The sequence below is a fragment of the Vipera ursinii genome (genome assembly GCF_947247035.1).
Source record: "Vipera ursinii genome assembly, chromosome: 10".
Classification (NCBI taxonomy): Eukaryota; Metazoa; Chordata; class Lepidosauria; order Squamata; family Viperidae; genus Vipera; species Vipera ursinii.
Window position 1 is genome coordinate 15,837,282 of NC_139520.1, and position 27,180 is coordinate 15,864,461.

Here is a 27,180-nt window from a genome sequence, read left to right on the forward strand (position 1 = left end):
TAGCTCCTGTGGAATGGAAGTTTGACAAAGTTGTGGCTGCTTTCTTGTGGCTGCACTGCTGCAGTGAGCCACAGTCTTGTGAATTTTCATTTCCAAGATTCCCTTGTTGTTAGTTGCGAAGTCGTGTCCGACCCATCGCGACCCTATGGACAACGTTCCTTCAGGCTTTCCTGTCCTCTACCATCTTCTGGAGTCCATCTAAGCTCACGCCTACTGCTTCAATGACTCCATCCAGCCACCTCATTCTCTGTAGTCCCCTTCTTCTCTTGCCCTCCATCTTTCCCAGCATTAGGCTCTTCTCCAGTGAGTCCTTCCTTCTCATTAGGTGGCCAAAGTATTTGAGTTTTAGCTTCAGGATCTGGCCTTCTAAAGAGGAGTCAGGGTTGATCTCCTCTAGGACTGACCGGTTTGATCACCTTGAGGTGCAAGGGACTCGCAGGAGTCTTCTCCAGCACCATAGTTCAAAGGCCTCAATTCTTTGGCGCTCAGCCTTTCTTATGGTCCAACTTTCACTGCCATACATTGCAACTGGGAAGACCATAGCCTTGACTATACGCACTTTTGTTGGCAGGGTGACGTCTCTGCTTTTTAGTGTGCTGTCTAGATTTTCCATGGCTTTCCTCCCAAGGAGCAAGCGTTTTTTAATTTCCTGGCTACAGTCCCCATCTGCAGTGATCTTGGAGCCCAGGAAAATAAAATCTGTCACTACCTCCATTTCTTCCCCATCTATTTGCCAGGAATTGAGAGGGCCAGATGCCATGATCTTGGTTTTTTTAATGTTTAGTTTCAACCCAAGTTTTGCACTCTCCAAGATGCCCTACTGGCTTCCTATTAAGAAAGTCAGTGGGCAAGATAGTAGGAAGTTAGAGGTCACTTCCCTTGATTATTCTGTTTCTCCCGCTTGGGCAATGAAACATCTCTGAAATGATGGCCCAACAGGTAAAATGGGTTGCTTAGTGATAATTAAGTGTCTGTACGTGTGCATGCGTGTGCGTGAATTACACATACAAATATAAACAAGCAGCGCTAAGTTCTGTGTGTGAGAGGGAGGGAAAAAAAGAGAGAGCTGAATTAAGGTTCTTTGACAACTATTTCAAAAGGGACGCGGTGGCTTAGTGGGTTAGGACACTGAGCTTGTTGATCAGAAGGTCGGCAGTTTGGCGGGTCGAATCCCGAGTGCCGCGTAGCAGAGTGAGCACCTGTTACTTGTCCCAGCTTCTGCCAACCTAGCAGTTCGAAAGCACATAAAAATGCAAGTAGAAAAATAGGGACCACTCCAGTGGGAAGGTAACAGCGTTCCGTGCGCCTTTGGCGTCTAGTCATGCCAGCCACAAGATCACGGAGACGTCCTCGGACAAGCGCTGGCTCTTCGGCTTTGAAACGGAGATGAGCACCGGCCCCTAGAGTCGGAAATGACTAGCACGCATGTGCGGGGGAACCTTTACCTTTACTTTTTACAACTATTTCAGCTCCAAAGAAGTCACCATGCCTGTCAACGTCAGAGAGGTGATGCAGCTCCTCTGCCATGTTTCTGAAGAACGAAAAATGAAAGCTGCCTTCAAGCACTCCGGCCGAGGGGCTCTGGTCGTGGGAACAGCGGCTTTCTTCGGAGGTTTGATGGCAGGCCCACCTGGCATTGCTATTGGTAAATTAATGCTTCAAGATATATGCCTAAGTGCATCCAAAAGCCTTGGATCCACCAAAGTGTAGCTTTTAATGTGATGGGGGGGGGAGAGAGATACTGAAGATGCGGAAGCAGCCATTGGTTAATTACATTAATGAATGCATGTATATGCTGTTTAAATTGGATCCACTTTCCAAAGTCAAATCGATTTTCTTTAGAGTTCGAGATAAGATAATATAGGATAGGATAAGCTTTATTGTCATATATATTTTTTTACTGTGAGCACACTGGCCCACATTAAAAATTGTGCTGCCTGCTCTCCAAAGAAGGCAAAATGTTTTCCAGAAAATAAGACTGGGTCTTATATTAATTTTTGTTCCAAAAGATGTATTAGGGCTTATTTTCCAGTTATTTTCATGGAAATACGGTACTAAATCGTCCATCTGGACAGAGTGATTGTAAAGGATATAAAGTAAAACCATAATCCAAAGGTTTATATGAGTGATATAGATGGTATAAAATATAGGACAGGTGGGAATTTAAAGGGTACAAAAAGCTATGGATCAAACTCATTGTTTGAAATATAAGAAGTATAAAAGATATGTTAATTAAAATACTAAATAAGGATTACTCGATCTTGGCCATTATGCTGGCTGGAGAATCCTGGGAGTTGAAGTCCACAATCTTCAAGTTGCTACAGTTGTGAAAACTACATTGAACGCTGTTCCAAATAGATATATTTTATTTTATTTATTTATTTATTTATTTAATTAAATTTTTATACCGCCCTATTCCCGAAGGACTCAGGGCGGTTTACAGGGCAGCATAAAATATAATATAAAAATAGTATAAATTAAAATAGATTAAATTACATAAGCCCAACAATTAAAACAATATTAAAAGCTAAAACCCCTTCAGTCCAGGCCTGATAGATCAAAAAACCATATATAATAGGACAATGTAACTTAAAAATATCCCAGATCCCTTATCTGCGTCAGAAACCATGCCGCTTACATCTGCAAATAGTCCAGTGATCTTTATCATTCAATGATGGTTTGCCAGATAGTTGAAAGATGGTCTGTCCGTTCTGTTTTTCTAGGAGGTGCCATTGGTGGCTTGCTTGGGGCCTGGATGACCTCTGGGCAGTTCAAGCCCATTCCTCAGATTATCCTGGAACTGCCCCCTGTGGAGCAGCAGCGGCTTTACAAAAATGTCTGTGCCATTATTGAGAATCTGGACTGGACAGACCTCGCCCAGCTCACAGCCTTGGTCATGGCCAACGGCGCCCTTCAAGAGAAATTGCTTGGAGTCCTGACGAGCTATATCGCTACAGAGCTCAAAGGGGAAATCCAATATGGAAACTAGACTTGGATGTGTCTTTAAGGGGGCCGAGTGCCTTCTGGCACTTTTGTCTGGCATTTTAGATTTCTTAAGATCACGGGTTCTATAGGAATAACAAGATGGCAACTGTGCGTTTTTACCCAAAATAATCTGAATGAGGCAAGCTTTGGTTTGCCCTTGCTGTGGTTTTTGGTTTTGCAATAATTAGTCTCTATTTCAATAGCTAAGGTTCGATGGGTTTGAGCCTCAATGTTTACCGTATTTATTTAAAGATCTATTTATGCCACTCCAAAATCCCACAGTGGTATTTGGAGTGCCGTGCTGAGTAAGTACCTCTTGATTCATCTGACCATCTAAGCAGCAGCCTCTGTAACAGTTGACGCCGTCAAAGGAAGTGCCGCCATTGCATCCTGGCATTGTAGTCCAGGAGGTGAGTCATGGCGTTTGCCCTACGATGATGTCACCATTTGCTGCTCTTTGATGTGCATCATTCTAGATGAATACACTGAACAGGTGTTGTCAGCCTTTCCTGCCCAGTTACAGGCGTTGGATCTATGATCAATTGTCCCACCCAAATATGTTCTTTGGCTGAAGAGAGACAGGCTGGTGGTTAACACATCTTCTGGATACCCAGTTGGAGAAACCTAACGTCGATAATTGCACTGCGGTTGACCTGTGCTGTGTCCTCTTGGCCATGTTAGAATGATCAATCTTGGAATTTCTCAGAGGGGGTTAACTTCTGGATGGTGCGTGCTTCTTCTCCTTCTGCCTTAATTTTGAGAAGGTGCAGGAGTGAAAAGTTGAAACCGTTCTGAGCCAACAATGTAGCAAATGTTTCATCTTAGGTATTTCTCCTGAAAATAAGTGCAAATAAAGCTGAATTTTAATGTGTCCGTTGCCAAGTTTGCATTACCGTTCTTCCCCCTTCCTTTAGAGATGCTAAACTGGCCTTCCTGAACTCAAGGTGCCTTCAGCTGAGAACGCTCAACAGGAGGAAACAAGAAAGATTTGGGAGTAACAAAGAATATTAAAAGTCCAACCTACAGGGGTTTTTTGGTTGTTGTTTTTTAACAAATGAAAATACAGGTAGTCCTCAACCGACTTAAAACGGTTCATTTAGTGACCATTCAAAGTTACAACCGCCCTGAAAAAGTGACTTATCCCCATTTTCCCCACATCCATTGCAGCATCCCCATGGTCATGTGATCAGAATTCAGATGCTTGGCAATGAACTCATATTTATGATGGTCGCAGTGTCCCGGGGTCACGTGATCCCCTTTTGCGACTTTCTAACAAGCAATTAGTTGGAAACTCATCAAGGAGAGAAGCAACCTAGAACTAAGGAGAAACTTCCCGACAGTTGGAACAACTAACCAGTGGAACAACCTGCCTCCAGAAGCGGTGAATGCTCCAGCACTGGAAGTTTTTAAGAAGAGACTGGACAGCCATTTGCCTGAAATGGTATAGGGTTTCCTGCCTGAGCAGGGGGTTGGACTAGATGACCTCCAAGGACCCTTCCAACTTCTTCTTCTTCTTCTTCTTCTTCTTCTTCTTCTTCTTCTTCTTCTTCATATTATTATTATTATTATTATTATTATTATTATTATTATTATTATCATTATCATTATCATTGTCATCATCATCATCAATGGGGAGAAGCCAAATGTGTTTAACAACTGCAGTGATTCACATAACAACTGTGGCAAGAAAGGTCATAAGATGCGGGAAAAGCTCACTTAACTGTCTCACTTAACAACAGACATTTTGGGCTCAATTGTGGTCATAAGTTAAGGACTTCCTGTAATAGACACCGAGGAATGAAAAACTTTCCTTCGTGGTGCTTATCTCATAAGAGAAATTGGGGCATGGGGAGACATCTTTGGAAAGACAGATATGATGGGACAAGGTAACCTTTGAAAAGTGATTAAGAGAATGCCAGGTGAGGATGGTAGCCTTGCAGATAAATAAGAGACGAGGGAATTCCTGTCAAAGGCTGCTTTGAAGAGGACTGCAAACTAAGGCTGCAAACGGAGAACGGTAGCGGTTTGCACAATCAATACTTTGCAATAGTGGCGAATATCTGTAGCTCGGGGATAAGATGAGGGCGAAGGTTCGTTCTCTGAGCTTGTGGGTTGATTTCTGGATGTTTTTGTTGCCAAGCTAAGTAATATCTTCAGCAGAGTTTAGGGCAGGCATGTCAAACTCGCGGCCCACAGGCCAATTGCAGCCCGCACAGGCCACACCCACCCCAGCACCGCAAAGGCGGGAAACGCCCAATACGTCGCTATACGGCCCGCAATGCAATCGGGCTTGACACCGCTGGTTTAGGAGAGGTCTGGGTCAGTGTTCTTTTGTTTATAAGGACTTCAGGTGTGGGTGTGTCAAGTAAGGGTCTTGGGTTGGGTCAGGTGTGAGTCATCAGTGAGAGGCTTGTGATGGTCTTGTGATGGGGAGGTTACATCAGGTTACATCCCCTGAACTCCGCTGAAGGTGTTACCTAGCCTGCTAACAGAAGCATTCAGAAACCAACCCACAAGCTCGGAGAACCTTCACCCTCACAATCAACACTCTTTGTACAATGGAGAGCAAGCATCGCACCAAGTTAATAATTGTGTATCTTATTTTGAGACCATTGTACCAGGAGAGAAGTTGTAAGTCTGCACTGAGTGGGTGAGTGGCCTCCGAAGCCTCTTAAGGATCAGTCCTTAAACAGAGCAATTAAATTTGCACGTAGACTTTTCAAATCTGCTCTTTCGATACATATCAAGTTTTATTTGCTGATAGAGGGTTTCTTGAACCTCTTTATCTGCCTTGGCGTGACCTTTGGTTGGTTGTGTTCGGGTACACAGAGCAGCAGTTATTACTGTAACACATTTATTGCAGCAGATAAAAATCAACAAAGTTCCTTTCTCTTATTTTTTATCTATTCCTTGCAGGCTTCTATGGAAAGGGTCAAACTGATGAGAATTCTAAATGGCTTTTTTTGCACAGGTTTTTGGAAATCTGGCCGAAGCACGTATGTACTCCAAGGCTAAGGCCTGCCAAGCATGTTAGGAAATCAACAACAATCCATGTGCAATTCTACCTTCACAGCAAGCCAAATAGGAATGTAGATCACTTTGAAGTGAACTTCCCCGCTAGAGTGAGACAGATCAACTTTTGGTTTAAATTATAAATGTTATGCAAATATTGCACACACCTCCTCCTCGTCTTGGTCATGAGTTAGACAAGAGGGACATTTTAGAACTGGTAGATCCCCAATATGTTGCGGTTCATCAGGCTTCCGCCAAAACCTGCCTGGTTTTCTAAAAGGTATTTTTTTATGAATAGATGTACTTAGGAATGCCCAACCCAACAGGAAAGTGTTGAGGCAGTCCACATATAATAATAATAATAATAATAATAATAATAATAATAATAATAATAATAATAATAATAATAATAATAATAATAATAAGAAGAAGAAGAAGAAGAAGTAGTAGTAGTAGTTGGAAGGGACCTTGGAGGTCATCTAGTCTAACCCCCTGCTCAGGCAGGAAACCCTATACCATTTCAGGCAAATGGCTGTCCAGTCTCTTCTTAAAAACTTCCAGTGTTGGAGCATTCACCACCTCTGGAGGCAGGTTGTTCCACTGGTTAATTGTTCTAATTGTCCGGAAGTTTCTCCTTGGTTCTAGGTTGCTTCTCTCCTTGACTAGTTTCCATCCGTTGCTTCTTGTCCTGCTTTCAGGTGCTTTGGAGAATAGCTTGGGTCCCTCTTCTTTGTGGCAGCCCCTGAGATATTGGAACACTGCTATCATGCCACCCCTCACCCTTCTCCTCGTTATACTACACATACCCAATTCCAGCAACCGTTCCCTATGTGTTTTAGCCTCCAGTCCCCCAATCATCTTTGTTGCTCTTCTCTGTACCCTTTCTAGAGTCTCGACATCTTTTTTACATTGTGGTGACATTCTAGCTCCTGGTGATATCCTAGCTCCTCTTCTAGCATTCTGTTCCACTGTTCTCCATCCTTCCATAGTTGTGGAGAACAAATTTAGGCTCAGCCAAGCACGCACTGCCTTCACTCTTAGATAGATGAACAGACCAACTGATCATTTTCAGCAATGATTTGGTACCCCATAAACATCTGAGGATAATAAACAGCACCCTCATTTGCTCACCTTCTGCTAGATTGTTGTTTGTGTTTGGTCAAGGCCATCATGTCTGTCATGCTCCCCAACTTCCAAATGTCATCTTTTTCTAAAGATAGGCAAGTACAGTTACACAACTTTAAGCTATCGAACTTCTGGTTTGCCAAGCACTGAGAATGTTGTGTCACTGGTGGAAATCTGTAGGACAACCTGAGGTCCATGGGGGTGAGAGGCTGAGGCCGGATCTCAGAAGAAAACAAAGAGGGTGATGCTCCAAGGAGGCTCTCAAGCTCCATCTTCTGGTCGAGACCCTCCACAAAGAATCTTCCGCTTGTGAATTGCGGTGATATTTAATAGGAAATTAGACTTTGTCCCGTAACCAGCAATAATCGGTGAAGCTTTTGAACAATCACTCCTTCCCTTCTCGGGTATCAATCAGCCCCACATCCTGCTTTGGGAGCAGGGAGGTGCAAATGAACTTTGATAGTGCCGAAGTGCAAATTGACTTTGGCTCCTGCCGGTATCCGGAATCACCTTCCAGGCAGTCCTGTAGCTATGAAGACCTCTTCTCCTTTCTCAAGCACTTCCTGAAGCTTGCAGAGCATCTGTCACGCCCCTGGCAAAGCGAAAGTACCATGTTGTCAGGCAGCAGCCTTCCCGGCCCCTGCCTCACCTTGCCTCACCCTGCCAGACAAGCCTCCTGGTCACGGCCCCACGGCCAGAGACCCCCTGGATCTCCCCCAATCCTGCCTGGCCCCCAGAGGTGTCCCTCCCCATAAGCAACATTGAGGTAGCCACACGCATCCCGGCCACGCCCATGCAGTCTGCCTGACCACCGCAGCCACGCCCATCCAGTGGGCCACGCCCACCTGGCACCCGATAAATACGTGGGTTTTGGGTTGCAGTTTGGGCACTTGGTCTTTGAAAGGTTCGCCATCACTGGAGTAAGAGCTGAAGATCGAAAAGGTAGGGTAAGTGACCCTCCATCTTTTTAGATGATTTTAACAGCTTCATTCGATGTACTGAGAGTTTTTATTTCCTTAAACTATTTATTTATTTATTTATTTATTTATTTATTTATTTATTTATTTATTTATTTAAATTTTTATACCGCCCTTCTCCCGAAGGACTCAGGGCGGTGAACAGGGCATATCTTAAAACTACAAAAGTACAAAAGTTAAAAAAGAATTAAATTATTGCCCACAATAAAAACAATAAAAATATATATAAATATTAAAACCCTAAGTAATTCCCCATCAGGCCAGGCCAGCTTGTTCAAATAAATGGGTCTTTAACCCGCGCCGGAAGGAGCGGAGATCCGGAGGAATCAGCTGCCATCCGGAGCTCAACCGGCAGCTGGTTCCACAAAGCTGGAGCGCCCACAGAGAAGGCCCTCCCCCTGGGGGCCACCAGCCGACATTCTCTGACTGGAGGCACCCTGAGGAGGCCCTCTCTGTGGGAACGCACAGGGTGGAGGGGAGTTGACGCCGGCAGCAGGTGGTCCCCGAGGTATTCCGGACCCATGCCATGTAAGGACTTAAAAACCATCACTAAAGTAGCAACCATCACTAAAGTAGCAACTGCCATGGCAGTTAACAGAGCAAATTCCTCAAAATGGAGCACCCAAGAGGTGACAGTGACGGAGACGCATGACGATTACCCAGACAGGTAAGGAAGCTTCTGCTGAGGGATCTGTGAAGAAAGGGTTTAAGCCCCTGTCTTCAAACAAAGGTCCACCTTGCTGGAGAGAGTAACATTCTCTGGTAGCCACCAAGACTCAAGAGAGTTCCAGGGGAAAAAAAAAGAAGTTTCTTTGGCCAAGAGACTAATTGAGCTGTAGGCAAAAGCAAAATTACGAGGGATTAAGGTTTGGTTCTCGGAATGCCAAAACCCAGGGGAGGTTGCGCCCGTTCACAAATACATAAAAAACCTGATACATACATATGTATGTATAATATAGATTTTTATCTACATTAAAAAAGATGCTGCTGGAATCTGCAAATAGTAGAGTGGTTCTATTGTCCAAGGATGGTTTGCCAGAGGGTTGAAAGTTAGCCTGTCTGTTTTGTTTTTCTAGGAACTGATGCTGATGATGACTTTCAGGATGTTCCTCAAATTATGGAGAACTTTTCTCCTGAGGAGCAGCTAAGGTTTTTTGAGTCAAATCATTCACCTTGTTCCGCATCAGCACTGGAGCAACCAAAAGGAGCTCACAGCCTTGGTCATGTCCGATGATGCCTTTCCAGAGAAATTGTGTAAACAGACTATATCAGCATTGACCTCAATGGGGAAGTTAGACTTAGGGTTAGGCTGAAATGAAAAAAAGTTGTCAAAAAACTAGAAAATATAAAGTAATGGCTTCTGCTATTCTTCCCGTAAATAATAATAAAAAATGTTGAGTTCTCTCTCTAAAGACACAGCACATTGCTCTTCATTCTATCACAGAGGAGTCAAACCTTGGCAACTTTGGGACTTCTGAACTTCAACTCCCAGTCCTTCGGGAAAGGGCGGTATATAAATCTAAATAAATAAAAAATAAATAAATTCTCCAGCCAGCCCTGTTCTATAATCTGTCTATCTATTAAAGCCATAAATCACAAGTTCATTATTTTCATTTGTTATGCAAAAGGTCCAATAACAGGTTTGCAGCTGCTGATAGAAATAATGTATTTTCTCTGATCAAAGAAGTTAATTGATCCCCATTTCAGTCAAAACTTGTTCCTCCATAAATGGCATTTAGCTCTGTGGCTGCTTGAGGTGGTGACTTCCCTAACAGTTGTGCCATGTTAGCACCAGGCACATAGGTGTTGCCCCAGCAACGCTGCGCTTGCAGTTTTAGCCAACAGCCGAGATCAACCGAGCAGAGAGAAAGAGGAGCATTTGATTCAGCTCTCCATCTGTTCTAGAACAGCCGGGAACCTGGGGGCTTCGGGTGGGACAGAGCGAAGCTGAACCTTTCAGTGGCAGATGGGGGGGATGCTTCCGTCTGCTTCATTGGATGCCCCGATTACCTCCAACCTCTTTCATCTCGCATTTATTGATTTGGCTACTTAGTTTATGGCAGAGAGCCACGTCTTCCAACTTTGCCTTTTCCAAAAGTTTGTTGGATTGTGGCTTTCAGGCACGCCAACCAGGGTGATAGCAAGGTGCAGTGATGGGCAGGGAACTCACTGAATTGAACCTAGTGTAATGGCTAATAAGATGCACAAGAGGGCTCTTTTGGATTTGTTAACAACAGCAGCGATTTAGCCCAAATATGTAAGCCACTGATGAAAAACTTAATGAAACTTAAAGATACAGGACAAACCTTTAAGGCAGTGGTGTGGTATGCAACTGGCCACTTCTGGCCAATCTATGGACTATCACTACTTTTCTCACCCAGATCTTTTAGGAATGAGAAGACAGGTAGTCCTCGATTTACAAACCACGGTTGAGACTAGAACCCTTATGGCCAAGCAAGGTGGTGGTTAAGTGATTTTATGACCATTTTTTCCACAGTCATTAAATCAGCACAGTTGTTAAGCAACCCAGTTTTCTCCACTGACTTTGCTTGCCGGAAGAAGCGAGCTGGGAACGTCACAAATGGCAATCCTGTGATCTTGTGATGTGGCAACCATCATAAATACACGCCGGTTGCCAAGTGCCTGAATCGTGATCACATGACTGCGGGGAATGCTGTGATGGTCGTAAGTGCGAGGACCAGTTGTAAGTCGCTTTTTATCAGCGCTGTTGTAATTTTGAACAGTTGCTCAACTAATGGTTGTAAGTCGAGGACTTACTTGCCTGTATCCTACATCTGTTTTTGTGAAAAATGCACCAGTGACTAAAAGTCACAGTCTCCCTTGTGAGGTAGCGTAGCCTAAGCAATTCAGAATAAGGAGTCAGTTTGACAGCTGCGCAGCTGATCTTCTGCAGGTCCATAAAATCAAATCTACCATTTTTGAAAGACAGAAGAATTGTGGAGAGACAGTCCAGACAACGAGCTGTTTGGGGATGGGGCAGCTCTGCCATTCTGTCTTAAATTAAGGACCATAATTAATTTTAAGAAATTATATTTTTTTAAAAGTTAATTACCGGTTATCTTTCACCAATCACGAAATTACTTCCGCAGGTCTTCAACCCAATTACTACATTAATTCATTTTTTTGGTTTTGCTGAATACATTCAAATCTTTTAAACCCAGAGTCTCAAAGGACACCAAAGAAAGAAAATCTGTTTCCCCGATCTTAGTAGGCGGTGTGCAATGTTGCTAGCTGTATGATTGATCTGATTACTGATGAGTTGTGCATAGGCCTGCCTCACTTCGTCTGTAGTTTCACCCTTTAAACTCAAGAGCTGATTTCCGGTTTTTGTTTTTGTTCTATAGAAACCGCATTTTCAGAGACTCTTGTCTTGTTCTGTTTTTGCTGATGCTCATTTTAATTGTGATGCTCTTTTGTTATGATTTGTTTACTTGCAAGAATGGATCATCAATGCATTTGTCTTTGACACGGGAAGAGACAGCCACAGGATGTGCCACTATGATTTGCCACAGGGTGACACCTAAAAAAAGCACATTGCAAAATACATACAGCTGATTTAAGTTTCCAAGAGATACAACGGTATCTTGCATTAAATAAGGGCATAGCCGATCTTGCAAAAGAGATGCACTGGCCAAGTTTTACACATTGGCCCGCCACCATCCTAGGAACATCCCAAAGTTGCTTTTTGCCAAAAGGCAACTGGGCTATCTTGTTTATTATTATTATTATTTTGAAAAGTTTCACTTTCTCATCCAAGAAGCTTCTTCAGCTCTGGATGGGAGGTTAAGAAGCAACACCCCAGAAGCATTGTTGAATTCATTTAATCCTGTTGCAATTGGAACAGGATGTTCTGTTCCACATTAAAATTTTATTCTTTTTTTTATGGACTTAATTGGGGGAAAAACATATTTCGACATCAGAAAAAAGGAGGATGGTCTGTTTTTAATTTATCTTCAGGATTCTTGGCTTATGATTGGAAACACCCTACACAGTTCAAGGAGCCTGTTGGTAAAGCAGGGTGACAATTATGGGATGGAAGACCAAGACATTTGAAGGGTATCTAGATGGAAAGGCTGCTTTAGGGAATTGGAGCATGCAAGGATCTACTACGAGAAAATTATTTCCATTCTGTCAACATGCTGGAGGTGATCTGGGGATTTAATTCTTGGCTAGTAAAGTTCTTACGCCACAGAAGTTCTTGTTGCCCACCTTTACGATCTGGGGACTTCAACTCCAGAGTTTGTCTGTCTATCTGTGCATTTATTTATTTATTTGATTGATTCCTGAACATGGATGGCTCAGGAATTCTGGGAGTTGAAGTCCACTGGTCATAAAGATGCCATAGTTTCCCATTCCTGCTTTAGATGGTCAAACCTATTTTTTTTTGTTTCGTTTTGTCTATCCCCATCTGATATATCTATGCAATTTGGAAAGACAAAAGTGCTTTCAGCTGATCAGCAAAATTACAAGCAAACTCATACAATAATAATCTCTGTAACACTGAAGTCCATATGTAGATTTTCTTTTTTTTTAAAAAAAAGACAACTCTATTAAGAGAAGTACTATTCTATCAGGAAGTAGCATATGTTAAAAACATAATTTATGTTCATCTTATTAAAAATAATTAGCTCTTTCCCATAAATATAATTCAATACTGCCAACAAATCACTTTTCTGTTTATCCAACTTCTGTTTTAGTGTTCTAAGACACATCTGCTTTGTGTGATAAAGGATGACTAGTTATCAAAATTCCCTGCTTATCACAAAGTCACTAGTTGTATTCCTAAATTGCATTAAGCTTTGGTTTACTGGCTGAGTTCAATAACACTTCAAGTGAAAAATGCATTAAACAAACCACAGTATCATGGATTGTATGAACATAAACTAGAAAAGGACCCCAAATATCTACACCCAGTTCCCCCAACTTTTTTTAATTAACTTAAAAGCAGTCAAAGCAATGTCAGTTTTTAATTCTTCTTGTTCTCAAGTTGATCTAAAAAAATTAAATACACAGCTCAGTTCTTGAAATGTAAATACTATTGTAAATTTCATCAAATAACTTCCATTTAGTGCTTCATAAGAAGTGCCCTCCATTTTCAAGGCTGGGTGATCTTCTGGAAATTATCGTTTTGATTTCTGGATTTCCAGATCTGTGTTTTAGATTTGGTTTTATAAATACTGGATTTCTTCAATAGACCCAACTCAGGGATATTTCGTTGAATTCTCAAGATGGAAATTCAACATTTGATGAGTGCAGATGCTGACTATCTTCAGAATTAAATACAAAGAACCAACATTTTCTGAAAACACACCAATATATTTTAATCCGAATTTGGAGCTTCAAGACGAATGACTCAGTCTTAGAGGACCAATCAAAAGTTGATGTATCGGCTTGAGGATAGTTCTCCATTATTCATAAAACAAAAAAAACAGATGGAATGGAAGACAAAGTTAGTTCTCTCACCAGTCCCTTAAAGACCCAGTCTTCTCTGTCATTTTCCAAAGGACGACAGCCTTTAAAGAGAAGAAGTCCATGGAGCAATCAACTGTGGAAAGATGACCAGCTCACATCCGAGGTGTAAAATTCTGTCTCGGCAGGCCACTGTTCGAGTTTCTCTTCATCAGACCGGTCACTGTCATCCCCACTAGAAACTTCATAGCTAGGCAGAGAACAATGAACCGGCTTTGCCTCGTCTCCAGATTCCTTCTTTTTGGCCATCAGCTGCTTGTAGCAAAAATTGCAAACCCTCAACGGCTTGGAGGACAGACGAGGCATGAGAAAACGCTGGCGGGAACAGTCTCCGCACACCACAAAGCCACACTTGCGACAGTGGTGTCTTCGGATGAGTGCCGAGAACTTGGTATGGGTGCAACGCATGCAGATATCAGTTGCCTTATCCGGAATCCAAGGGGCTGCGTATTCGGTTGGGGGCTGCTGTCCCGTTTTGGACAAAAGATGGCGAATGCATTCATCCAGGTGACTGACCCACTCTTTGCGCTCCGTCAGCGAGGCTGCTGAAACCACAAAGGATTTCTTGGAGGTCTTGATCATCCATCGGTTCTTCATTTGCAAGGTGTCCGGTAGAATATCCAGCGTGACTTCATCCAGGGGGATGATGCGTTGGCAGCTGTACTTCCGTTTGTTGATGACAATGCTGCCGTACACCAGGATATCATTGAACAGGAAGAAAATGCGGGGCTTGGCTTTCTTACGGCATTCCTTGGTCAAAATCCCTTCACCCAAAAGGACCCTTCCCGGCACAGCTAAAGGCTGGCCGGATGTCCCAAAGCAGTTTTCCACCGTGGCAATCCGTTGACTGTTGATCTCGGTGTTAGCCAGGTAGTCTACCATCTTGAGGAGTCACCTGCAAAAACAAACAAAAAAAAACCCTCCAAATAGTAAATGACAAGATCAGGTACCATTTGTTCTATAATGTCATCAAATCATGAAAAATAAACCCACCTATCTTTAAAGGCTGGTTTCACCATGAGCAAGACCAAAGATTTTGAAAAGCAACCTGTTTTTTACAGCACACGATACCGAAACTCTTTCCTGAATCTTCCCTTTGAGTGTAACTTTAAGGTTAAGACAGGAACAAAATCTATACAGGTAGTCCTCAACTTACTTTATTTAATGACCCAAATTATAATGGCACTGGGGAAAAAGTGTCTTATGACTGTTTTTCACACTTGCAATCATTGCAGCCTCCCCATGGTCATGTGAAAACAATAACAATCGCACTTAGACTTATATAACACTGCATGGTACTTTACAGCAAGAAATCCCTAACCTTTTGGGCACCAGGGACCGGTTCCGTGGAGAGAGGTTTTTCTGCAGACCAGAGAGTGTGTGGTTTTGTGTGCTGCCTGCATCTCATGGATGGGGCTTTGCTTGTTTGTGCAGACCGACTGCTGGCATGCCGCAGCCTGGTACTGGTCCATGGACCGAAGCTTGGGGACCCCTGCTTTACAGCACTCTCTGGGTAGTTTACAACATCAGCATATTGTCCCCAACAATCTGGGACTTCATTTTACTGACCCTAGGAAGGATGGAAGGCTGAGTCAACTTTCAGCTGGTCAGGATCGAACTCTGGACTGTGGGCAGAGTTAGCCTGCATTACTGCACTCTAACCACTTGCGTTACTGCGGCTCTCAACTCAGGCAGTTGTCAACTGGTTCATATTTATGACGGTTGCCCAGTGTCCCGGGGTCATGTGATCACCTTTTGTGATCCTCTGACAAGCAAAGTCTATGGAGGAAACCAGATTCATGTAACCACTCTGTTAACTAACTTAACCACTGCAGTGATTCATTTAACAACTGTGGCACAAAAGGTCCTAAAACGGGGCAAAACTCACTTAACAATTGCCTTGCTTAGCAATTGGAATTTTGGGGTCAATTGTGGTATTAAGTCAAGGACTACCTGTATAGAACAAATCTACATATTTGCTGATATCTTTTTGGTATTTCTCTCCCTCAACTATGGATGGGAAATCTGCATGTTCTCCTGTGATTCAAGAATGTCGAGTAGAGACAGAAAGAAACATTCTTCCTGGTACGAGAGAGTTTCTTGTTTTTTAAAAGGCTATTCAAAGATTGTCCCTCCCCAGTACAAGCTTTCTAAAATGAGTCAATCTCCAAAGGATTTTTCCATGTGATGTTTCTCAAACCCTCCACAAACTTCATTAGGCAGTCCAGCATCCAAGGTCAAGAGACTTACATGTCATATTTGGTTTGTTTAAACAAAGCTTTAACAACTCTGGGTTCAAGCGTAACACTCTTAAAATATGCGGAAAAACTGAGTCATTTCCTCATAAACAAAGGTAAATTGAAGTTCACTGAGAATGTTCCCATATTTTTTTTCTTCCAGAGACAAATACAATTGCAAATATAACTGGTCATCCACAAAGAAATACAAAGGTCATATAAGGGGCAGGTTACATCCCTAAGTGGTAAGTATACAGTGTGCAATATGGACATCGTTATCTTAAGAAATAAAACAATAAGGTTCTAACAAAGGAAAAGACTACAGCATAATCTCAATGTTGTGGTTTGTTATATCCGGCTCACATGCATATGCCAGCCAGCTAATACTTTTGTCGTGGAGGGTAGAAATGTATTTGCAGTGATAAGTCTTGAGTTGCAACGGATTTGGCATTCAATAGAATTTAGCTCTCCTTACACAGGGTGAACATTTTTTAATTTTTATATCTTTTCAAATCCCACAAAGAGCTCTTTTCTGGGACTGGAACTAAAGATGGCCCCAAATGTAACCCCTTTTACCCTATCATATTCATATCACAGGGACGCACAAATAAACACACACCATGCCTTAATACATTTCGCCTGTGAACCCAAGAGCAGAAGGAACCTACGTCTTAATTCTCGTCTACGCTATAAGGAGACTTCCCAACAGCCACAAATTCAGAAGGGTCTTCTAAAATCTGATATCTCAGGGCCTGATGAATGTAAGCATCCACCATCCTTTTATTCCCAAAGAGACCTTCCATGTTACATCCTACTTTGGAGGTCATTCTCAAAATGATCCAAGTTTTTGAAACAACCCAACACAAGTAAACAGAGAAGATAAGAACTCTAGTTTTGCAACAACAAAACAACAAAAAGGTACTCCTATTCCTATTTTCTATTTTTCCTCCAACTTATTTGATGTGAGCAAAAAGGAGGCCAGGTCTCTGATGAGATGCTTGTGAAGAACCACTGGTGTGTATCTCTTCTGACTTAATAACAATGTGCATCCATTCTAAAGTAATCAAGGAGAGAAGCAACCTAGAACTAAGGACCAATTTCCTGACTGTGAGAACAGTTAATCGGTGGGATGGTTTTGCCTTCAGAAGTTGTGGGTGCCCCATCCATCCCTGGAGGCTTTTAAACAGAGATTGGACAACCGTTTGTCTGAAATGGTGTAGGGTTAGGTTGGGCTAGAAGACCTCCAAGGTCCCTTGCAACTCTGATATTCTGTATTCTATTCTGTAAATATCAATGCCATGCATTCCTTCCTTCCTTCCTCCCTCCCTCTCTTTCTTTCCTTTCTCTTTCTTTCTTTTTCTTTCCTTCCTTCCTTTCTTTCTCTTTCTTTCTCTTTCCTTCCTTCCTTTCTTTCTCTTTCTTTTTCTTTCCTTCCTTCCTTCCTCTTTCTTTCTTTCTCTTTCTTTCTTTCCTTCCTTCCTTCCTTCCTTCCTTCCTTCCTTCCTTCCTTTCTTCTCTCTCTCTCTCTCTCTCTCTCTCTCTCTCTCTCTCTCTCTCTCTCTCTCTCTCTCTCTCTCTCTCTCTCTCTCTCTCCCCCTGTAAGGTGGTTGAGCTGAGAGACACAGTGTCAGAATCCATTTATATCCCATTCATAAAATCCTATATGTATGTTCAAAAACTCCCACTGGATTCTGACATTTTTCCAAGGAGGAGAAGAGAAGATGTTAATAGGCGCAAGGATGTTTATTCAGACTGCTGGGAGGCTGTCTTCAAAGACCAGGGGGAGAACCTTTGAACTGAGGACAACAAAGGGAGGGAAGGGAGAAGGAGATCTGGTTTGTATCTCCATTTGAATCTGAAAAGGAAGGAGGCAATAGTCATAAAGGTACGGGAAGATCCCTCTTTCCCACGAAAGGGTTTGACACCTAAGTTTAATTGATGTGGGTCTGACCAAATGGGTTTGAGGGGAGGGGGTTGAACCGGGAACTCTTTATAAAGTATCAAAGTGTAACACAATGCCAGATCCTGTCTTGTATTTCCACAACCGATCATGTCCTAGTAAAAACTCCTTTTGGACAAGACCTGGCTCCAATAATTCTTTGTTTTTCCTAAGATGTGGATTGGGGTGGGTCCTGACAGAATGGCCCAAAGTCACTTAGCCAACTTTCAGGACAATGCAGGATTAGAACTCACGGTAACCTGATTTCTAGCCTGGTGCCTTAACCACTAAGACCAAACTGGCTTTCAAAACCAATTTACCTTAAGGACTGATTAGTTTCCCTTTGCTCCTTTAGAAGAACCATTTTCATTTAATGAGAGAAACAAAGAACCCCAATCAACTTTGCCAAGCCTTTTTTTTCCCCTTTCCCCTATTCTCTCCTTTACGGCTATAATGATTTGTTACGCACTTCAGCAGGATGGGGGGGGGGAACACACACAAAGCCCCTCTAAAACTCTTGGCCCATTTGAAGTGGGAACTTGCACTTGTGAAAGGCAGCCAAGCTTTCGTAATTCTCACAGACAGGTTTTGCAGATGGGTTTTCCCAAGAGGCGTCTAGCCACCTATCACCCCACGAAAGGCTTTCCGATTCAAGGGGCTGAGAAGTTAGACCGCTCTCTTCTGCAGAGCACGCTGTAACGGTACCCTTCCAGATGTGTGGACTTTCCCTCCCGCTCAGTCCCACACATGAAAAATAGAGACACCGTGTTGGAAAAGGCTATTTGGAAGAATTTCCTCGAGGAAATCACTCTGGCTGTTCTTTGGAAGGATAGGTACTGAAGCTGAAGCCTTGGTGGAGCACTGGGCTAATGCCTCCTTAAGTAACACCAGCTGCCTGCAATTAGTGCAGGTTCGAGTCCCACCAGGCTCAAGGTTGACTCAGCCTTCCATCCTTCCCAGGTAGGTAAAATGAGGACCCAGATTGTTGGGGGCAATTAAGCTGACTTTGTAATAATGCCGCTTGGGGTGTGTGTGTGAAAGCCCTAATAAGCAGGCATATACATAGAATGAAGGCTACTGCTAAGCTTGTAAGCCGCCCTGAGTCTTCGGAGAAGGGCGGGATATAAATGGAATTAAAATAAATAAAATAAATAAATACATTGGCCACCCAATGAGAAGAGAGAACTCCTTGGAAAAGAGCCTGATGTTGGGAAAGAGGTTGGGATTCATTTGATTTTAAAGTCAGACTGAGTTTTGATTTGATTTTTGTTCTGACTTAGTCCTCATGTGGGAATGCAGCTCAGAAGCTAGAAGTGGTTTTGGCCTCCTGCAGCGAGCGGCTGTGCATCCCTAAATGAACGGTTATAATTGCATTCACCTAGAACACGGGTAGGCAACCTCGGCTCTTTTATGACTCATGGACTTCAACTCCCAGAATTCCTGAGTCAGCTATGCTGACTCAGGAATTCTGGGAGTTGAAGTCCATGAGTCATAAAAGAGCCGAGGTTGCCTACCCCTGACCTAGAAGAAGTGGGTAAAAGATTGAACTGAAAAGTCATCCTGATGGAATAGTTTATATACAGTAGGAGATTTCCCTGAAACCTGCAAACACAAACAAAAAACAGGCAATATTTTTAGCAAGAGGACATACTGGAGAAATTTAGAAAAGGAAGAAAGCAGAAAGGAAGCCAAAAAGTTTAGGAATGGGGTGACGAAAAAAAGGTTTTTCAAAGGAAGGAAGGAAGGAAGGAAGGAAGGAAGGAAGGAAGGAAGGAAGGAAGGAAGGAAGGAAGGCAGTGTTGTAGAAAAGATTTAAAAGTCACAGCAGATAACCATTTTATTCATTTGCAGGAACTGACTTAAACATTCCAGCTCTTAAATTACAGGCAGGCAATGGTTTTCCTCCCAAAACAATGCCTTAAAGACTTCAGCCTTTCATTTAAATTTCTGGAAACTTTATCTTTAAGAAAGAGAGCACCAGTTTCTTGGCTTGAACTGCTGCACAGGGCTAAAAGAGGGCCTTTCACAACAGAAACCTACAATGTTCTTTCTTAGAAATAATGCTGCCCTCTTTAGCTGGGCTTCCTTCCCAGAGCGCACAGAATGGCGGCTTTCATCATATGGATTTGTTTTGAGTCAAAACTCAAGGAACTATTGTTAATCGCTTTAGCCAATCCAAGCATTTTGCAAGAAAGCTTTTCTTTTGCAATAACAACTCGGTCTCTTTGAGTTTGAGGAGCCAAGAAATGCTGCAAAAACAAACAAACAAATAAAAAAACCCAGAGCTCCTTTCAAAACTCAGTAGACTGAAAGTAAAAGAGGATAGTTTTTTTTGCAGCAAAAAAAAAAAAAAATAGGTCACATATTTGAACATGAGTTTCACTGTGGTTTATGTGGCTATGGCCTAGTACAGCTTTTCCCACTGCAGGCATTCGTTGTCTCTCTGTTGATTTCAGCTTCCATATCTTCCGTGGAACAACCTGCCTCCAGAAGAGGTGAATGCTCCAACACTGGAAGTTTTTAAGAAGAGACTGGACAGCCGTTTGTCTGAAATGGTGCAGGGTTTCCTTGCCTGAGCAGGGGGTTGGACTAGATGACCTCCAAGGTCCCTTCCAACTTTACTATTATGATTATGATCTTCCCCCCCCCATCCAGCATAGCAATGCAGTTGATGAACTCCACAACTTCCAGGCTGAAGAAACCTGGTTAACTTGTTAGGTGTTCAACAAACTAGGGTTAAAGGAAATCATCATGCAGTCCAATGTTTTGAACCTAATGCTAGGCAAGTGGTGTATATTTAGACGCTCAAAATATCTGCTTGTCAGGCACAAAGGTTCAGGATTGTAGCTCCGAAGATTTATTCAATCTTGTACACAAAAAATCGAGTTTGAATCTAACGATAGCTAGGCAAGCCACTGGGATTTGGCTTTGCATTTTTCCTTCGTTTGAATAGTAAGAATTCGTTCCTGGGCTGACCTTTGGATGAATGAAGCCAGTGTGTTGAAATGGAATTCTGAAGGATTGCTTTACGTTAAGTTGGGCCTCGATTATTATTTTGTTCCATGGTAGTTGCAAACTTGCAACTCCTTATCTGCGGACAAGCCTTCCAACGTCAATAGGATAGGAACAGGAAAAAATAAATAAATCCCTGTAGCTCCTTATCCAAAGGGAGAGATGGCTAGGTGAAATGGTCACCATAGCTATTCACAAAACAAATAAAAACTGAGTTATTGATCTTACCGCCATATCATTTCAAAGTATCGTATGCAGGTATATTTTGGAAGGAAGAGTAGAGATAGATCTTGGCCTTCTCTACTAAGGTAATCTGACTTCTTATGCAATACCCATTTATTTAGGAGAGGTTCCTGCCAATCTCAGTGAGATCTGCTTCCAAATAGAAGGGGACTAATAACAGTGCTACAAGGGAGATGCATAATGAGAAAGGAAGGGCTGGCAGAATAAGGGGTTCAAATTCTTTTCCATACTCACAGCACTTTGCCCACTCAATGGTTTATTTTTTTATTTTATTTTAATTCCATTTATATCCCGCCCTTCTCCGAAGACTCAGGGCGGCTTACAAGCTTAGCAGTAGCCTTCATTCTATGTATATGCTTGCTTAAAAGGGCTTTCACACACACACCCAAGCGGCATTATTACAAAGTCAGCTTAATTGCCCCCAACAATCTGGGTCCTCATTTTACCTTCCTTGGAAGGATGGAAGGCTGAGTCAACCTCGAGCCTGGTGGGACTCGAACCTGCACTAATTGCAGGCAGCTGGTATTACTTAAGCAGGCATTAGCCCACTTGAGTTTGAACAATAGGAGAAAATTGACATTGTGGGCCACCAGCAACGAACATGGCTATCTTTACATATCGGGCCCTGCATAATACAGGTAGTCCTCGACTTATGATCATAATGAGCCCAAAATTTATATTGCTAAGTGAGACAGTTGTTAAGTGAGTTTTGCCCCAGGTTTCCTTGACACAGTCAAGTGAATCACTGCAGTTTATTAAGTTAACAACATGTTTGTAACCTTCAGTTGGCTGAAATGATACATCACAGGGCAACCATTTTTGAATCAACATACCTTTAAGTCAGCGGCTCCCAACCTTTTCTATACCCCGCACCCCTAGAACGCTTCTGATATATCCCCACACCCCTTACAAAAATTCAAAGTAACGGCAACGTATTATGCATATACACTATAATTTTGAAAACCCAAGTTTCCGCACCCCCTGGAATATCATCTCACACCGCTGGTTGGGAGCCCCTGCCTTAAATGGACTAACTTAAAGAATGAATGCATCCAAAATCCAGGACCCCATGACTCCCATGGGTTCCAAATTTGGCAACGTTGTGACTGCTGAACTACTGGGGCCAATGGGTCATCATTTCCAATGCTCCCTGCCAGTTTCCTACAAGGAAAGTCAATGGGGAAGCCGGTAGGAAGTCAGATGTCAGTCCTGCTTTTTTGCCTGCCTGTGTTAATTTTTGATTCTCTGGGTAAATACTTATCTCTGAAAGAATAGAATAGAATAGAATAGAATAGAATAGAATAGAATGGAATGGAATAGAATAGAATAGAATACCGTATTTTCCGGCGTATAAGACGACCCCCCAACTTTTGAGATGATTTTCATGGGTTAAAAAGTCGTCTTATACGCCAGAAGATACGGTAGAATAGAATAGAATAGAATAGAATAGAATAGAATAGAATAGAATAGAATAGAATAGAATAGAATAGAATAGAATAGAATAGAATAGAATTCTTTATTGGCCAAGTGTGATTTGACACACAAGGAATTTGTCTCCGGTGCATAAACTCACAGTGTACAAAGAAACAGCAAAGTGATAGATCATACAATACAATGTGGAATGGAAAGGAATGGAATAGAATAGAATAACAGAGTTGGAAGAGACCTTGGAGGTCTTCTAGTCCAACCCCCTGCCCAAGCAGGAGACCATACACCATTTCTGAAAGATGGCAGTCCAGTCCCTTCTTGAAAGCTTCCAGTGATGAAGCTCCCCCAATTTCTGAAGGCAAGCTATTCCACTGGTTGTTTGTTCTCCCTGTCGGAAAATTCCTCTTTATAATGGCCCAATGGGTCACAGGTTGTCTGGAACCCACTAAATTAACCCTCAACCTCAAGAGAGTGGCTGGCTGCTGAAGCCATTATTACTTGTTCTACTCCTTCCTGTTTTGCTGGTGATGCTCTGTGCCTTTAAAACAGCATTTTGGCACTTGGATAGGAAGGAGTCTGGTGGGAAGGTTAGATGTAGAAACCCATCTTTGTGTGACTCAGGCTGTTGTGAAAGGCAGAGAAGTCTAGCTGCATGAAAAGTTGGCTCTGCAGTTGAGATCAAGTTCAAATCACTTTCCATAAAAGGAAAAGATCTGATGGGACTTTCGCCAGAAGTCTCTTTGGAGATCAACATCACTGACTTCTAAGAAGTCACTGGATGCAACCCACATTTTTTTGCTTTTGGTCTAACGGTCTCCAAAACAACCATTTTCAACCTCCAAACTTCAGTTCCCATAATTACTAGAAGAATTATGGAAGCAGAAACCACAGGAGCCTCAGGATGGGGAAAAAATATACTGTGTTCCCTTTATTTTTTTGAGGAGTATATTTTCCATTATTTGGACCAAGATAGCAATAGCACTTATTTACCGCTTCACGGTGCTATACAGCCCTCTCTAAGCCGTTTACAGAGTCAGCATATTAGCCCCCAACAATCTGGCTCCTCATTTGACCGACCTCATATTTATTTATTTATTATTTATTTATTAATTTAATTTGTATACCGCCCTTCTCCCGAAGGACTCAGGGCGGTGAACAGGGCAATACATATTAAAAAACGAGATACAAAAATTAAAAGTGATTAAACAACAATGCCCATGAATAAGTTAGTACACATTAAAAAAGTTAAAACAGATTTATAAAACCCAACCCCATCCCATCAGGCCAGGCCAGCTTGTTCAAAAAGGTAGGTATGGATGGAAGGCCGAGTCAACCTTGAGATGGTCAGGATCGAACTCTAGGCTGTGGGCAGAATCAGCCTGCAATACTGAGTTTTAACCAGAAGGAAGGAAGGAAGGAAGGAAGGAAGGAAGGAAGGAAGGAAGGAAGGAAGGAAGGAAGGAAGGAAGGTCAATAGCACTAGCACTTAGACTTATATACCACTTCACGGTGCTTTACAGCCCTCCCTAAACAATTTACAGAGTCAGCCTACAACCCCCAACAATCTGATTCTTCATTTTACCGACCTCGTATGGATGGAAGGCCGAGTCAACCTTCAGCCAGTGAGAACTGAACTGCCGAACTGTTGGCCATCAGCATATCTAAACAGTCATACTGTAAACCTATTAAACTTTTCTATAAGTGTGGTTTTCCCCAGTACAGTGAGAAGCTAGGTGGGGAAAAAACATTCAGAAGGTCTTTTTAATAACAGCACCCCAAACTTCCAAATTCCCCTGGAAAGGACAGGCTGCCTGTAATGCTAAACCTTGAAAGGAGCTGTTAAGAATATTCTGTATATGCGATTTAATTTCATTCTCTAACCCAGGGGTAGGCAACCTCGGCTCTTTTATGACTCATGGACTTCAACTCCCAGAATGCTGACTCAGGAATTCTGGGAGTTGAAGTCCATGAGTCATAAAAGAGCCGAGGTTGCCTACCCTGGCTCTAACCGAATGTCGATTCTAGCTCGGCTCCAATGCTTGCTCGTTTCTCAGCCTCTTGTAAATTAAAAATGCGTGGACATCAACTCCCAGAATCCCCGGCAAAGCTTACTCTCAAATCAGATGAAAGCATTAAGACAGAATTCCTATACAGCATGGCCATTTTGTGATTCTTCACAGTCACAAGAACATTATTTGCCAGGCACTGTTTACCCCTCACAGATGTCTTGTCACATCTGTATGAACATCTGTGCGCACAATATGTCTACGCTGATTCTCAGCCATCCAGGTCACGGTTGTCCCCATGGGGCTTTTTTTTTTCTTTCCAAAAGGCAGCTGGACTTCGCTTTTCCTGGAAGGCCTTTCACTTCTCATCCAAGCAGCTTCCTCAGTTCTGACTGGTTGAAGGACCATCCATTCAAGTCAGAAGCGAAGAAGCTGCTTGGATGAGAAGTGAAACATCTTCAAGGGAAAAACCTTTGGGACATACCTGTGCACAGAAGCCCTCAGGTCGCCCCGTCTCCCGGTTATTTTCTCTAAGAAAACGAGGGAAATCTTGCAACACGTCAGTAGCTACCTACTTTTTTTCTCATAGAAGGCTCAGAACGGAGTTCCGGCACCTTTTTTTGGATGGAACCTTGTAGGGTAGGCAAGGCAGGTTGTATGACATGTGTGAGTTCCGGCACCTTTTTCTTTTACAAAAAAAAGCACTGGCTAATTTAATGAAGAGAAGGGTGAGGGGTGACATGATAGCAGTGATCCAATATCTCAGGGGCTGCCACAAAGCAGAGGGAGTCAAGCTATTCTCCAAAGCACCTGAAAGCAGGACAAGAAGCAACGGATGGAAACTCATCAAGGAGAGAAGCAACCTAGAACTAAGGAGAAACTTCCTGACAGTGAGAACAATTAACCAGTGGAACAACCTGCATCCAGAAGCGGTGAATGCTCCAACACTGGAAGCTTTTAAGAAGAGACTGGACAGCCACTTGTGGTATAGGGTTTCCTGCCTTAGCAGGGGGTTGGACTAGATGACCTCCAAGGTCCCTTCCAACATTATTATTATTATTATTATTATTATTATTATTATATTATTATTATTATTATTATTATTATTATTATTATTATTATTATTATTATTATTATTATTATTATTATTAATCTATATACGAATTCTATCTGATGAAGTTGGAACTATACGGTACTGGGGGGTGGGGGGAAGGGAAGGGAAAGGAAGGATGGGACCGGGAATGCATTGCATTTAAATCCGTTTCTCCTTTGCCCGAGTCCAACTTCGCAGCGGCGGTGCGAAAGTTTGAAAGTTCTTTGCGTTAAAAAACAAAAGAAAAAGAAAAAAAAAAGCCCGCAGACCTCGGGCGCCTCTTCCTTCCCGAAGCACCGGCGGGCGGAGATCGCCGACGAGCGACCCCCCCCAGCACCCAACCTACCTTCTTGCGACTTCCTTGGCTCCGCTCCAAATCGCGTCGGCGACGGCCGCCCGCTCTCTCGATCCACTTGGATCCCCCGAGATCTCGAGAGGCCAGTTCCGAGATCCCAACCCCCCCTCCCCGCCGCCTTCCACTGGAATCGAGGGGGGGTCGTGGGTACCCCGAAGCTGGACTTCTAGGCTATGCCACCGGACCTTGCAGGGAAAACCAAACCCAGTCCTGGGCGCTTAACTTCCGAGTAGATCCAAACACAGCTTGCACGATCGATCCCTGCTTTTTTTTCCTTTTCTTTCCCCCCCCCACTTGCCGATCGATCCCTGCTTTTTTCTTTTTCCTTTCCTTTTTAACCCCCCCCCCCCACTTGCCCTTTCGGATTGGCGACCTCTGCGAGCCGGGCGGCTAGGAAAGCGGCTGAGAAGAAGAAGAGGCTTCAGCCTGAGAACGGGAGAAAGTCTCTTTGGAACGCAGGCACTCGCCAACGTTCCATGCCCGCCCTTTGATGTCCGGGGCCAACCAATCGGCGCGGCGCCCGGGAAGCAGGACCATCCGGTTCTGGAACGCTCAAGCCTCGGCGTTCCAGGCTTGGCCACGCCCCCGAGCCAGGAGAAAGAGGAGCGTGAGAGGAAGGGAAGAACCGTCGGGAACCAATCAGAAAGGGGCACAATCGGAGCCTGCTGATTCTTTCTTTCTTTCTTTCTTTCTTTCTTTCTTTCTTTCTTTCTTTCTTTCTTTCTTTTTTTTGGGGGAGTGGGTAGGTGGGTGGGAGGGAAAGGAAGGAGGGCGGATGAGAAACAGAAACGAGGTGGAGCAGTGGGCTGATGCCTCCTTAAGTAACACCAGCTGCCTGCAATTAGCGCAGGTTCGCATCCCACCAGGCTCAAGGTTGACTCAGCCTTCCATCCTTCCGAGGTAGATAAAATGAGGACCCAGATTGTTGGGGGCAATAAGCTGACTTTGTAATAATGCCGCTTGGGGTGTGTGTGAAAGCCCTAATAAGCAGGCATATACATAGAACGAAGGCTACTGCTAAGCTTGTAAGCCGCCCTGAGTCTTCGGAGAAGGGCGGGATATAAATGTAATAATAAAAAACAAACGGAAAAGATGAACGGGGTGCAGTCGGGCCAGAGATGTAACAGCAAGCTACGGGAGATTATTATTACTATTATTATTACTATTATTATTATTATTATTTTTATTTATATACCGCCCTTCTCCCGAAGGACTCAGGGCGGTGAGTCCTGAGATGTGGCGAAGCCAACGTAGAACAAGAGATTTCCCAGTGGGAAG

The 27,180-nt window shown here is 43.1% G+C and overlaps 2 protein-coding genes across 4 annotated transcripts in view; one reads left to right on the forward strand and one right to left on the reverse strand.

The window, feature by feature from the left end:
- LOC310645067 (protein C19orf12 homolog) overlaps positions 1–3,862 on the forward strand; it is a 25,812-nt gene extending 21,950 nt beyond the window's left edge. Inside the window, exons 3-4 of the mRNA XM_083370479.1 lie at positions 1,470–1,645; positions 2,724–3,862. Of these exons, the coding sequence (XP_083226605.1) occupies positions 1,486–1,645; positions 2,724–2,989 (426 nt within the window). The 5' untranslated portion in view covers positions 1,470–1,485 and the 3' untranslated portion in view covers positions 2,990–3,862. The remainder of the gene's footprint in view (positions 1–1,469; positions 1,646–2,723) is intronic.
- Positions 3,624–26,169, reverse strand: PLEKHF1 (pleckstrin homology and FYVE domain containing 1). 3 transcript variants are annotated; one of them, XR_014493409.1, is made up of 3 exons: positions 25,894–26,169; positions 13,584–14,484; positions 3,624–3,819 (listed from the first exon to the last, which is right to left on the reverse strand). XR_014493409.1 is itself a non-coding variant. In XM_083370476.1 (2 exons), the coding sequence occupies exon 2, from the start codon at positions 14,469–14,471 to the stop codon at positions 13,662–13,664; it is 810 nt and encodes a 269-aa protein (XP_083226602.1). In that variant the 5' UTR covers positions 14,472–14,484; positions 25,894–26,169; the 3' UTR covers positions 11,517–13,661. The 3 variants fall into 3 exon arrangements, 2 of the variants coding, with proteins under 2 accessions (XP_083226602.1, XP_083226603.1); XM_083370476.1 differs by lacking the exon at positions 3,624–3,819 and having other exon boundaries at positions 11,517–14,484; XM_083370477.1 differs by lacking the exons at positions 3,624–3,819; positions 25,894–26,169 and adding an exon at positions 19,625–19,732 and having other exon boundaries at positions 11,517–14,484.
- Between the last annotated feature and the right edge of the window lie 1,011 nt (positions 26,170–27,180).

Bases quoted from the DNA above. Each gene is read 5' to 3' on its own strand.
- PLEKHF1 (XM_083370476.1), bottom strand. From the start codon at position 14,471: ATGGTAGACTACCTGGCTAACACCGAGATCAACAGTCAACGGATTGCC.